At 33.8% G+C, this 12,906-nt stretch overlaps 1 protein-coding gene across 1 annotated transcript in view; it reads left to right on the top strand.

Moving 5' to 3' along the window:
• LOC117334576 (probable flavin-containing monoamine oxidase A) overlaps positions 1-11,387 on the top strand; it is a 25,294-nt gene extending 13,907 nt beyond the window's left edge. The window contains exons 9-12 of the mRNA XM_033894658.1: positions 876-1,055; positions 6,659-6,672; positions 7,402-7,590; positions 9,964-11,387. Of these exons, the coding sequence (XP_033750549.1) occupies positions 876-1,055; positions 6,659-6,672; positions 7,402-7,590; positions 9,964-10,246 (666 nt within the window). The 3' untranslated portion in view covers positions 10,247-11,387. The remainder of the gene's footprint in view (positions 1-875; positions 1,056-6,658; positions 6,673-7,401; positions 7,591-9,963) is intronic.
• The last annotated feature ends 1,519 nt before the right edge of the window (positions 11,388-12,906 follow it).

Below are 12,906 nucleotides of genomic sequence, written 5' to 3' on the forward strand. Positions count from 1 at the left end.
CAGTTCTAGTTTTCTGAAATTACAAAGAAAACTCCTTTTAGTTCTGGTTTTCTGAAATTACAAAGAAAACTCCTTTCGGTTCTAGTTTTCTGAAATTACAAAGAAAATCCTTTCAATTCTAGTTTTCTGAAATTACAAAGAAAACTCTATTCAGTTCTAGTTTTCTGAAATTACAAAGAAAACTCCTTTCAGTTCTAGTTTTCTGAAATTACAAAGAAAATTCCTTTCAGTTCTAGTTTTCTGAAATTACAAAGAAAACTCCTTTCAGTTCTGGTTTTATGAAATTACAAAGAAAACTCATTTAAGTTCTAGTTTTCTGAAATTACAAAGAAAATTCCTTTCAATTCTAGTTTTCTGAAATTACAAAGAAAACTCTTTTCAGTTCTAGTTTTCTGAAATTACAAAGAAAACTCCTTTCAGTTCTGGTTTTATGAAATTACAAAGAAAACTCCTTTCAGTTCTAGTTTTCTGAAATTACAAAGAAAATTCCTTTCAGTTCTAGTTTTCTGAAATTACAAAGAAAACTCCTTTCAGTTCTAGTTTTCTGAAATTACAAAGAAAACTCCTTTCAGTTCTAGTTTTCTGAAATTACAAAGAAAACTCCTTTCAGTTCTAGTTTTCTGAAATTACAAAGAAAACTCCTTTCAGTTCTGGTTTTATGAAATTACAAAGAAAACTCCTTTCAGTTCTAGTTTTCTGAAATTACAAAGAAAATTCCTTTCAGTTCTAGTTTTCTGAAATTACAAAGAAAACTCCTTTCAGTTCTAGTTTTCTGAAATTACAAAGAAAACTCCTTTCAGTTCTGGTTTTCTGAAATAAAAAAGAAAACTGCTTCAGTTACACATGAAGATGTTTAAAATGAACATATTTGACAGGTATTCTGGAGGTTAGCAGGTCAGTCTGGAGAGGCAGTGACTGATGGTGGGCCAACCCGAGTGTTAGGATGTGATCGAGGACCCCTGTGTGTTGTGTATGATAACACCTCCAGCAGAGGAAGTCCTGCTCTCCTTGCCTTTATAGGTGGCAAGGCAGCCATCCAGTGGCGAAGCCAGGAGGTAATTAATTAAGGCACCTGATTTTGTGAAATTCTTAATTAAAGCCACATTATACACATCATTTGGAAAATGTCTACTAAAACATACTTCATCTGAGTGCTATCTCTTAAGAAACATTTGGTTGGGAAAATTGAAAGAAATGAAAATTAATAAAAAGTGGGTCTCATTGAAAATACAAGTTGATGTTCAACATCCCAAAGGTTGCCCAAAAAAAAGGTGACCAGTTTGTGTACTCGACATAAAAAGGCAGACAATAAGAGGCAGAAAATATGGGAAAGGAAGTTAAAAGAAGGGAACTGGAAACCATTTATGTACAGACTATCTATATCTAGTCTGTCCATAAATTCTGTTTCTAGTCAGCATCTCTCCATCACACTTTGGGACTAGTTGGGACTGTAGTCCATTCATCTGTTTCTAGTGAGCATCTCTCCATTCATCTGTTTCTAGTGAGCATCTCTCCATTCATCTGTTTCTAGTCAGCATCTCTCCATTCATCTGTTCCTAGTCAGCATCTCTCCATTCATCTGTTCCTAGTCAGCATCTCTCCATCACACTTTGGGACTAGTTAGGACTGTAGTCCATTCATCTGTTCCTAGTCAGCATCTCTCCATCACACTTTGTTTAGTCATTTGTGTTTAACCTCTTTTGTAATCTGATGGAATTTACTCTGAAAAGAGGCAAAGTCCATTTCACCCCAGTAATACTGTCAGGCTACCATTGGAGCTGGAGGGGGTGTAGTTGTTCCGTCGGACTAACATTGGAGCTGGAGGGGGTGTAGTTGTTCTGTCGGACTAACATTTGAGTTGGAGGGGTTGTAGTTGTACTGTCAGACTAACATTGGAGCTGGAGGGGGTGTAGTTGTACTGTCAGACTAACATTGGAGCTGGAGGGGGTGTAGTTGTTCTGTCAGACTAACATTGGAGCTGGAGGGGGTGTAGTTGTACTGTCAGACTAACATTGGAGCTGGAGGGGTGTAGTTGTTCTGTCAGACTAACATTGGAGCTGGAGGGGGTGTGTAGTTGTTCTGTCAGACTAACATTGGAGCTGGAGGGGGTGTAGTTGTACTGTCAGGCTAACATTGGAGCTGGAGGGGGTGTAGTTGTTCCGTCGGACTAACATTGGAGCTGGAGGGGGTGTAGTTGTTCTGTCGGACTAACATTTGAGTTGGAGGGGTTGTAGTTGTACTGTCAGGCTAACATTGGAGCTGGAGGGGGTGTAGTTGTTCTGTCTGACTAACATTGGAGCTGGAGGGTGTGTCAGACTAACATTGGAGCTGGAGGGGGTGTAGTTGTTCTGTCAGACTAACATTTGAGTTGGAGGGGTTGTAGTTGTACTGTCAGGCTAACATTGGAGCTGGAGGGGGTGTAGTTGTTCTGTCGGACTAACATTGGAGCTGGAGGGGGTGTAGTTGTTCTGTCAGGCTAACATTGGAGCTTGAGGGGGTGTAGTTGTTCTGTCAGGCTAACATTGGAGCTGGAGGGTGTGTGTAGTTGTTCTGTCAGGCTAACATTGGAGCTGGACGGGGTGTAGTTGTTCTGTCAGGCTAACATTGGAGCTGGAGGGGGTGTAGTTGTTCTGTCAGGCTAGCATTGGAGCTGGAGGGGGTGTAGTTGTTCTGTCTGACTAACATTGGAGCTGGAGGGGGTGTGTAGTTGTTCTGTCAGGTAACATTGGAGCTGGAGGGGGTGTAGTTGTACTGTCAGACTAACATTGGAGCTGGAGGGGTTGCAGTTGTACTGTCAGACTAACATTGGACCTGGAGGGTGTGTGTAGTTGTACTGTCAGGCTAACATTGGAGCTGGAGGGGGTGTAGTTGTTCTGTCTGACTAACATTGGAGCTGGAGGGGGTGTAGTTGTTCTGTCAGGCTAACATTGGAGCTGGAGGGGTGTAGTTGTTCTGTCAGACTAACATTGGAGCTGGAGGGGATGTAGTTGTTCTGTCAGACTAACATTGGAGCTGGAGGGAGTGTAGTTGTTCTGTCAGGCTAACATTGGAGCTGGAGGGGGTGTAGTTGTTCTGTCAGGCTAACATTGGAGCTGGAGGGGGTGAAGTTTATTTTTTTATGGGTCCCTATTATTATTGCCTTACTTATATAATGATCCAGAATTGCCAGGTCTTCGGGAGTTATGCCCCTTTGTCTGGAGTTTTGATTCAGCAGAAGTGTCATTATAGTTAGATACATATCAAAGCTATGAAAGGAATTATTGAGGCACATCTCCATGATCAAACTATGAGATAGGTACTGTCATATTTGATCTCCCACTTTGTCGACCTGTCAGCTTCTTCAATAGTTTCTTCACAACAATGTTTAATGAATTCAACAATATATTTTTTTCAGAACTACTAAATGTTTGCTCTGTTTATCAATTTGAGAAATTCCCCAATCCAATACTCAAATAAAACAACTTTTGTAGGATGTCTTTTAAGTTTAAAGATATCAATATTATGATATGCCACATAAGAAATTATAGTTTAAATGATGACCTCCATAGGGATCACCTGGCAGAGTCTGTTTTATACTCGCTTAACTTTGGACAGCATCACATTTCTTTTTTTATACTGACATGGATTTGGACAGTATCACATTTCTTGTTTTATACTCGCGTGGCTTTGGACAGCATAACATTTCCTTTTTGATTGTTTTTACTCAACAGATATCATAGTATACCAAAATATCATACACGAAACATACAACCATGTTTTGGTAGATATTTTCCTTAATGGTTGGGAAGATTGTAATGGAAATGAAAACAAAAGATTTTTTCTTGCTGTTTCCAGTTTTGTTATTATTTCAAACAGAATATCAAACAGAATTGAAGTCATGTATTACATATATATCATATAAAATCTAATATATTGTAAGTGAGGTTGGGGACATGAAGGGCTATAATGCTGGTTGAATATAGTTGAAACCTTAAGGTAGTATGATCACTGGAGAATGGATACCTGATTGGTACACAGGGAGTTACTCAACAGGAAAAATTAAATATTGTAGGTAGGAGTGTTCTCATAATCAAGTCCCACTTCTCATGTTAAGTAAATTTATTACATGCTAACCAGTTTCGCCAGTTACAACTCTTCGGAGCAAAGATACAACAATTTTCAGGTGTTTAAATCAAAAGTTTGTATAGTCTACTTTCTAAGGTACAATATCTGCTGGAATGTTTACGTTTTCTTCCTCGAGGTTGTTATTCCTCGGTTTTTGTTGATTTGTGTTGATTCCTTCAGGTATTATAAAATTAAATGCCTATGATATGGTTGTTATAATGTTAGGCAACTTAGCTAGACAGTCCATGAGACATACTCAGAATACTCATCTGGTGGATTCCAAAGATGCACGGGCTCTAGGAAAAAAGTGGCAAATTAATCATTGAAAGGGGTGGGGGCGCTGGTCCAATATACATAGGTAGGATCATAAGATAGTATGATCATATTTTAGGTAGGACCATAGAAGTAAACATCTACCTGTGAAGCTGGTTAATGTGGAGTATGATGTTTTATATCTTATACGTTAATGTGGAGTATGATGTTTTATATCTGATACGTTAATGTGGAGAGTCTATGATGTTTTATATCTTATACGTTAATGTGGAGTATGATGTTTTATATCTTATACGTTAATGTGGAGTATGATGTTTTATATCTTATACGTTAATGTGGAGTATGATGTTTTATATCTTATACGTTAATGTGGAGTATGATGTTTTATATCTTATACGCTAATGTGGAGTATGATGTTTTATATCTTATACGTTAATGTGGAGTATGATGTTTTATATCTTATACGTTAATGTGGAGTATGATGTTTTATATCTTATAAGTTAATGTGGAGAGTCTATGATGTTTTATATCTTATACGTTAATGTGGAGTATGATGTTTTATATCTTATATGTTAATGTGGAGTATGAGGTTTTATATCTTATACGTTAATGTGGAGTATGATGTTTTATATCTTATACGTTAATGTGGAGTATGATGTTTTATATCTTATACGTTAATGTGGAGTATGATGTTTTATATCTTATATGTTAATGTGGAGAGGCTATGGTGTTTTATATCTTATACGTTAATGTGGAGTATGATGTTTTATATCTTATACGTTAATGTGGAGTATGATGTTTTATATCTTATACGTTAATGTGGAGTATGATGTTTTATATCTTATACGTTAATGTGGAGTATGATGTTTTATATCTTATACGTTAATGTGGAGTATGATGTTTTATATCTTATACGTTAATGTGGAGTATGATGTTTTATATCTTATACGTTAATGTGGAGTATGATGTTTTATATCTTATATGTTAATGTGGAGAGGCTATGGTGTTTTATATCTTATACGTTAATGTGGAGTATGATGTTTTATATCTTATACGTTAATGTGGAGTATGATGTTTTATATCTTATACGTTAATGTGGAGTATGATGTTTTATATCTTATACGTTAATGTGGAGTATGATGTTTTATATCTTATACGTTAATGTGGAGTATGATGTTTTATATCTTATACATTAATGTGGAGTATGATGTTTTATATCTTATACGTTAATGTGGAGAGTCTATGATGTTTTATATCTTATACGTTAATGTGGAGTATGATGTTTTATATCTTATATGTTAATGTGGAGTATGAGGTTTTATATCTTATACGTTAATGTGGAGTATGATGTTTTATATCTTATACGTTAATGTGGAGTATGATGTTTTATATCTTATACGTTAATGTGGAGTATGATGTTTTATATCTTATACGTTAATGTGGGGTATGATGTTTTATATCTTATATGTTAATGTGGAGTATGATGTTTTATATCTTATACGTTAATGTGGGGTATGATGTTTTATATCTTATATGTTAATGTGGAGTATGATGTTTTATATCTTATACGTTAATGTGGAGTATGAGGTTTTATATCTTATACGTTAATGTGGAGAGTCTATGATGTTTTATATCTGATATGTTAATGTGGAGTATGATGTTTTATATCTTATACGTTAATGTGGAGAATCTATGTTTTATATCTTATACGTTAATGTGGAGTATGATGTTTTATATCTTATACGTTAATGTGGAGTATGAGGTTTTATATCTTATACGTTAATGTGGAGAGTCTATGATGTTTTATATCTGATATGTTAATGTGGAGTATGATGTTTTATATCTTATACGTTAATGTGGAGAATCTATGTTTTATATCTTATACGTTAATGTGGAGTATGATGTTTTATATCTTATACGTTAATGTGGAGAGTCTGTGATGTTTTATATCTTATACGTTAATGTGGAGAGGCTATGATGTTTTATATCTTATACGTTAATGTGGAGTATGATGTTTTATATCTTATACGTTAATGTGGAGTATGATGTTTTATATCTTATACGTTAATGTGGAGTATGATGTTTTATATCTTATACGTTAATGTTATCACATGTAACATGTATCTAACTTATTCTACTGTTGTTGATATGTAATCTGGTGTTGAAGTTAATTAAGTTACTTCACCTTCTCATTCTAGATACACGTCTGAGAGGCATCAACTTCTATACAAACTAGTTTACACATAATCATATACAAAAATATTTTTATTCTGTAATTCAGGAAAACTATTTGATGTGATTGAATTTCTTATCCTGAATTTTGGATGCTTATAGAATTTGAAATGGATATATTGATGTATCCTTTATCTGTGGGGAATTCAAGTATACCAGATAGTTATGATTGATCTACTTTACACATATATTTTGTTCTATAACAATATTTATACTGTTTGTATAGGTGTTGCCTCCCTTCCACTACATTCTTATTGTACCACTGTGTTGTAGCTCTGCTGGATGGCCAATCATTTCGTCATGTTTTATAACAATAAAATTGTTTAAATTGAAATTGATAGGCAGACCAAATATAGGATAGCTTATCTGATGTATGTAAAACTTATTTCAAAACTACATCCATGATGTATGTAAAATGTATTGAAATTAGGAGATGGCTAACTAATTTGAAAGAACTTGTGTCTGATCCTCTTTGATATTCTAAAGCAATAAAATATGTTTAAACCAATGGTATCGGATCTGGCTTGTCGTGAAGGAACTGGCTATTAATTAATTAAAATGTCACAAATAACAAGCTCTGATTTCTCCATGAATGACCTCAATCTCTAATAATATGAATGAGTGGACATTTTAATTACTGTTAGTAAGTTCAAGTATTGTATCATATGAATTAGATATTACAAAATTCACATCTCAATACCAATGAGTTCAGTTGTTAACATGATGAAATTCTACTCTTAGCAAGAAGGAATAGTCTTCATAGATATTATCAGTGGTATATTTATTTTCCAGGACTTGGAGAGAAAAGTCTGCAGTGTTAAAATCCCTGTCAGAGTTTTTTGGCCCCAAAGTGTGGTCCTATGTAGACTACATAGAGAAGGACTGGGGAACGGAGCCCTACATTGAGGGGGCTCCCACAAGCTCGGCAGCTCCAGGAGCTATGGCTTATCTTGTCAAAGGGCTCCGACATCCTTACCTCAAGTAAGCAAGGAACCAAGCACATATGTAGATGACTTGGATATATATTGATCTAATTTTAGTCTTATGAAGAGAAAATATGTACATTAAAATCAAAATATAAAAGCAATTTAATGCACATTATATTTAGAAAAGTATGATATGTTATGGTGAATATAAAACTCATTCTCAGCTTGTTAGATTATCACATAATGATTATAAAACTTATTGCCAGCTTGTTAGATTATCACATAATGATTATAAAACTGATTGTCAGCTTGTTAGATTATCACACAATGATTATAAAACTTATTGTCAGCTTGTTAGATTATCACATAATGATTATAAAACTTATTGTCAGCTTGTTAGATTATCACACAATGATTATAAAACTTATTGTCAGCTTGTTAGATTATCACACAATGATTATAAAACTTATTGTCAGCTTGTTAGATTATCACATAATGATTATAAAACTTATTGTCAGCTTGTTAGATTATCACACAATGATTATAAAACTTATTGTCAGCTCGTTAGATTATCACACAATGATTATATTACTCATTGTCAGCTTGTTAGATTATCACACAATGTTTATAAAACTTATTGTCAGCTTGTTAGATGATCACACAGTGATTATAAAACTTATTGTCAGCTTGTTAGATTATCACACAATGATTATATTACTCATTGTCAGCTTGTTAGATTATCACACAATGTTTATAAAACTTATTGTCAGCTTGTTAGATGATCACACAGTGATTATAAAACTTATTGTCAGTTTGTTAGATTATCACACAATGATTATAAAACTCATCGTCAGCTTGTTAGATTATCACACAATGATTATAAAACTTATTGTCAGCTTGTTAGATTATCACACAGTGATTATAAAACTTATTGTCAGCTTGTTAGATTATCACACAATGATTATATTACTCATTGTCAGCTTGTTAGATTATCACACAATGATTATATTACTCATTGTCAGCTTGTTAGATTATCACACAGTGCTTATAAAACTTATTGTCAGCTTGTTAGATTATCACACAATGATTATAAAACTGATTGTCAGCTTGTTAGATTATCACACAATGATTATAAAACTTATTGTCAGCTTGTTAGATTATCACACAATGATTATATTACTCATTGTCAGCTTGTTAGATTATCACACAATGTTTATAAAACTTATTGTCAGCTTGTTAGATTATCACACAATGATTATAAAACTAATTGTCAGCTTGTTAGATTATCACACAATGATTATAAAACTTATTGTCAGCTTGTTAGATTATCACACAGTGATTATAAAACTTATTGTCAGCTTGTTAGATTATCACACAATGATTATAAAACTTATTGTCAGCTTGTTAGATTATTACACAGTGATTATAAAACTCATTGTCAGCTTGTTAGATTATCACACAGTGATTATATAACTTATTGTCAGCTTGTTAGATTATCACATAATGATTATAAAACTGATTGTCAGCTTGTTAGATTATCACACAGTGATAATAAAACTCATTGTCAGCTTGTTAGATTATCACACAATGATTATAAAACTTATTGTCAGCTTGTTAGATTATTACACAGTGATTATAAAACTTATTGTCAGCTTGTTAGATTATCACAGTGATTATAAAACTTATTGTCAGCTTGTTAGATTATCACACAATGATTATAAAACTTATTGTCAGCTTGTTAGATAACACATAATGATTATAAAACTTATTGTCAGCTTGTTAGATTATCACACAGCGACTATATAAGGACAAGTATTTTTTTTTACTGTGTTTAGGTGATCTTGACATACAATGTATATAAAGTTATAAATAGAAATAACTAGATAGCACAGTTCTTCTGTGTGTTTGACTAGCAGAAGTGACAGTGTAAGAGTCTGATCAAAAGACATCATATTTTTTCTTCAATTTTTAAAATTAGTATTTTAAAATAAGGCTTCTCAGTTTTCAAATATATGTTCAGCAATACTTTAAAATTGTATAAAATGCTTAGAACTTTTATGTGTAAGAAAAAAACAATAACATTTTTGTATCTAATTCTCAAGATAGCTCAAATGACCTTTAGTACCAGAATACATTAATTTTGGTTACAAAATAGTTACATCACAAGGTAGTTATAGTAACAATAAAGGAACAGCTAGCACCAAACACAGTCAGTCCAGTAAACCGAACCACTTCTTTCTGCTGACAAACTAGTTAATGACTTGGAGGTCGTCTCTGGTATGACTTCAGCGTATGGCACCTTTTACTGAGACTGCAGATGATACTACAAATGTAATTACACAAACCCAGGTGAGAATTGTCAAGAGTAACTTAAATCTATGTTTAAAACATGTATAAATAATCTGACCATTAAAAATGACTGTTGTAGACTTCACTTTGCCGGGACAGAGTCCGCCACTGTTTGGTGTGGTTTTATGAATGGGGCTGTACAGGCAGGACTTCGTGCAGCTAACGAGGTCCTATACCACCTCCGCCCACAGTCAGTGTCGGCCTTGGACCTCTGTGACACTGTGTATGGTCCAGACAAACCAAATCTTCCAGTCTCAAAGAAAAGAACATGTAAGAAAGCACTCAAATGGACCTTAGGAATTGTGATCATAATTGGAGGTGCTTGGTACTTCAGAAAGAAAATTAAGGTTATCAGTGATTAGCAAACAGGCAATAAGTGCACAATGACCAATGGATTGTCTGTCTTGAAAGGCAGTGTTATGGTAAGATTTATTCCGTCTGTCTGTTATCTGTCATTGTATAGGTGTTAAGAAGATAAATATCTTTGAACAAGTTCAAGGTCACATGCACAAAATAGTTTAGAATATATATTTTAGAATTTGGCTTGTCATTGCTCTACAGTCTTGATGCTGGACACAATTATATGCTAAAACATTGTATCTTTTCTCAAATAACATTTTTATGTAAATAAAATCGTGGAGTCAAAGGTAAAGATAAATGAGGTCAAATTTTAGTTCATTTAACTGGTAAATACATATACAAATGTACACATATATAATATTATGGCATTCTGAAGTAATCAAACAAGGCAACATCTAACTGGGGATCAAATTATGTAACCAGGTAATTTAACTGAGGTCAAATATTTTATTTATTATTGACATGTGAGTTGTCATTGGCCTTCTCAGTACTATATCAGTACCCTGTAAATGTGATCGGTACAATTTAACTAGCTACATACATTAATCTTAAGGCGACTGCCTTTGTCCTAGCAGAACCATTGACCTTTGTTCTTGTATATTGCATATTGGAGTTTTTACTTCAACTTGAACTTTTAAATAAATTAAATGCATATTTAAAAACAATCATGGTACATATGTCTATACATATATTAATTTCTCAATAAGCATCCATAGATGTCTTATATTGTTCAAAATGTGTTTTTGATATCCCAGTATAATATTTGTTAGTTTAAAAAAAAACACAAGATGATTATATTATGATTTATCCTATTATACTAAACAGAGAAGTGTCCACAGTCCAAATATATGTACATATAGAATATGTCTGTGGACTGTGGTTTAGGAATTTGTGCCTTGTTCCTATAGAGTATACTTATTAAAATTTGGATATCATTCCATACAGGCGTTTTTGCCTGTTTTAATTATACATATAAATTGGTAATGTATTGCGTTTTACCCCTTGATGTAGAGGGTGTAAAGTTTTATCAACATTGAGTATTATGTATAATATAATTAATTTTCCATTGTTTGTAAGCAGAATGCGGCTTTCTGATTGGTTGAGATTTTTTTTTTCATTTAAGCAATGAACATTGGTTTTAATGTTGTAATTGTCGATATGGCAGCAAGATGTATGGTGGGCAAATGTAGCATGGGAACCAAAAATCCCGCCTTTTTTAATGTCACATGACCCACTGGGTGTTATAGCCTGAAGCACTGGGTGTTATAGGCGTATGGTGGCAACTGCCTCTTAGCATTGTGTCCAGGGGAAATGCGGAGCATGTGTAAATATACAACTATGAAAAAAATTCCGAGAATGGCGCGAAAAATGTGACCTCACAATACGAAAATTGACGTTTCGTATTGATTTGAGAAAAAGAATCCCATAGAAAACCAGTAAAATTGTACATAAAACATGTTTTAAATTAGAAAATTATTTTCAAAAATTAATTATAAGCGTTGATGTCAATTATCTTTAGTTTCATAGGGGTATAAAAAAAATGTGTTTGCAAACTTCTGTACGCGGATTCATACAGTTTGCAAAAAAAATGTTTTTCATACCCCCATGAAACTAAAAAAAATGACATCAATGCTTAAATACATAAAATATATAACTGTAAGAGAGAGACACCAGACCGGGTATGTAAGTTACAAGAACGTATCGAACGTGTGCATGTAGGAAGTCTTTTCTGCAACCTTTACCTTAATTATCAACGGTTCTATCAAAAACCGAACATTAATTTCTAGTCGCCAACACAGGGTGCCATGTTTACACGGATACACCAGTATTGTAAACCTCTATAAAATTATTTCATTGATTATTAAAAATATAAATGATGTTCAGCATCTTATTTTTTATTTACACACGCATGAATGCAGGATCGAGAAGCAGAGGCCGTAACTACAAATCAAGATGATGGTCCGCTTGTTTTTAACATGGCACCAAAAAGCCAAGTTTTGCAAAGTGTATTTGTATAGTAACAGAGCAGTATCTTGGTCATAAATCAAGATGATGCGAATATTGAAATATGATAGATAGGACGACCCGTCTGTAAGATATATACGTTTTCCATAACTTGAAATCGGTGAGTTCAGTGCGATAATTTATTCCCACGTCAGCTGTGTTGAGAAGCTACCTACATTTGTATAAATAGTGAAAAAGTAAAAAATCAAAACAAAAATCTGAAAAGGACCGAAGAGATAATACAAGAGACAATAAGGCATTCTGGACACATCTCACGTTATTCAAAGCTATCGATATGAACGTAAGCAACTATCAACTAGTTTTCTCAAAATACTATGGTGGTTCAGATCTATTTAACCCGTTATCATACCGAGAACGTTAAACTACATGTACGGGTGTAGTCGACGACGCGGAATGCCAACACTTTCGGGAGCACTTTTCCTTTTACGTTTTTTCTTTGTTAATTACCATTGTTTCATCGATTTCAAGTTACGTCACGACTGGAAGACAGGTCACTTTTATCATCCATCCTTTGAGTGACAACCGAACTCCTAATCAGTGAAGAATTACCGCCCAGAAAGTATAGAAAAAACCGAAAAGAGAATAAGCCAGATGTATCCAATCCTCTGTAAATACACACATCACCACATGTGATATC

Source organism: Pecten maximus, chromosome 1 (assembly GCF_902652985.1).
Source record: "Pecten maximus chromosome 1, xPecMax1.1, whole genome shotgun sequence".
Classification (NCBI taxonomy): Eukaryota; Metazoa; Mollusca; class Bivalvia; order Pectinida; family Pectinidae; genus Pecten; species Pecten maximus.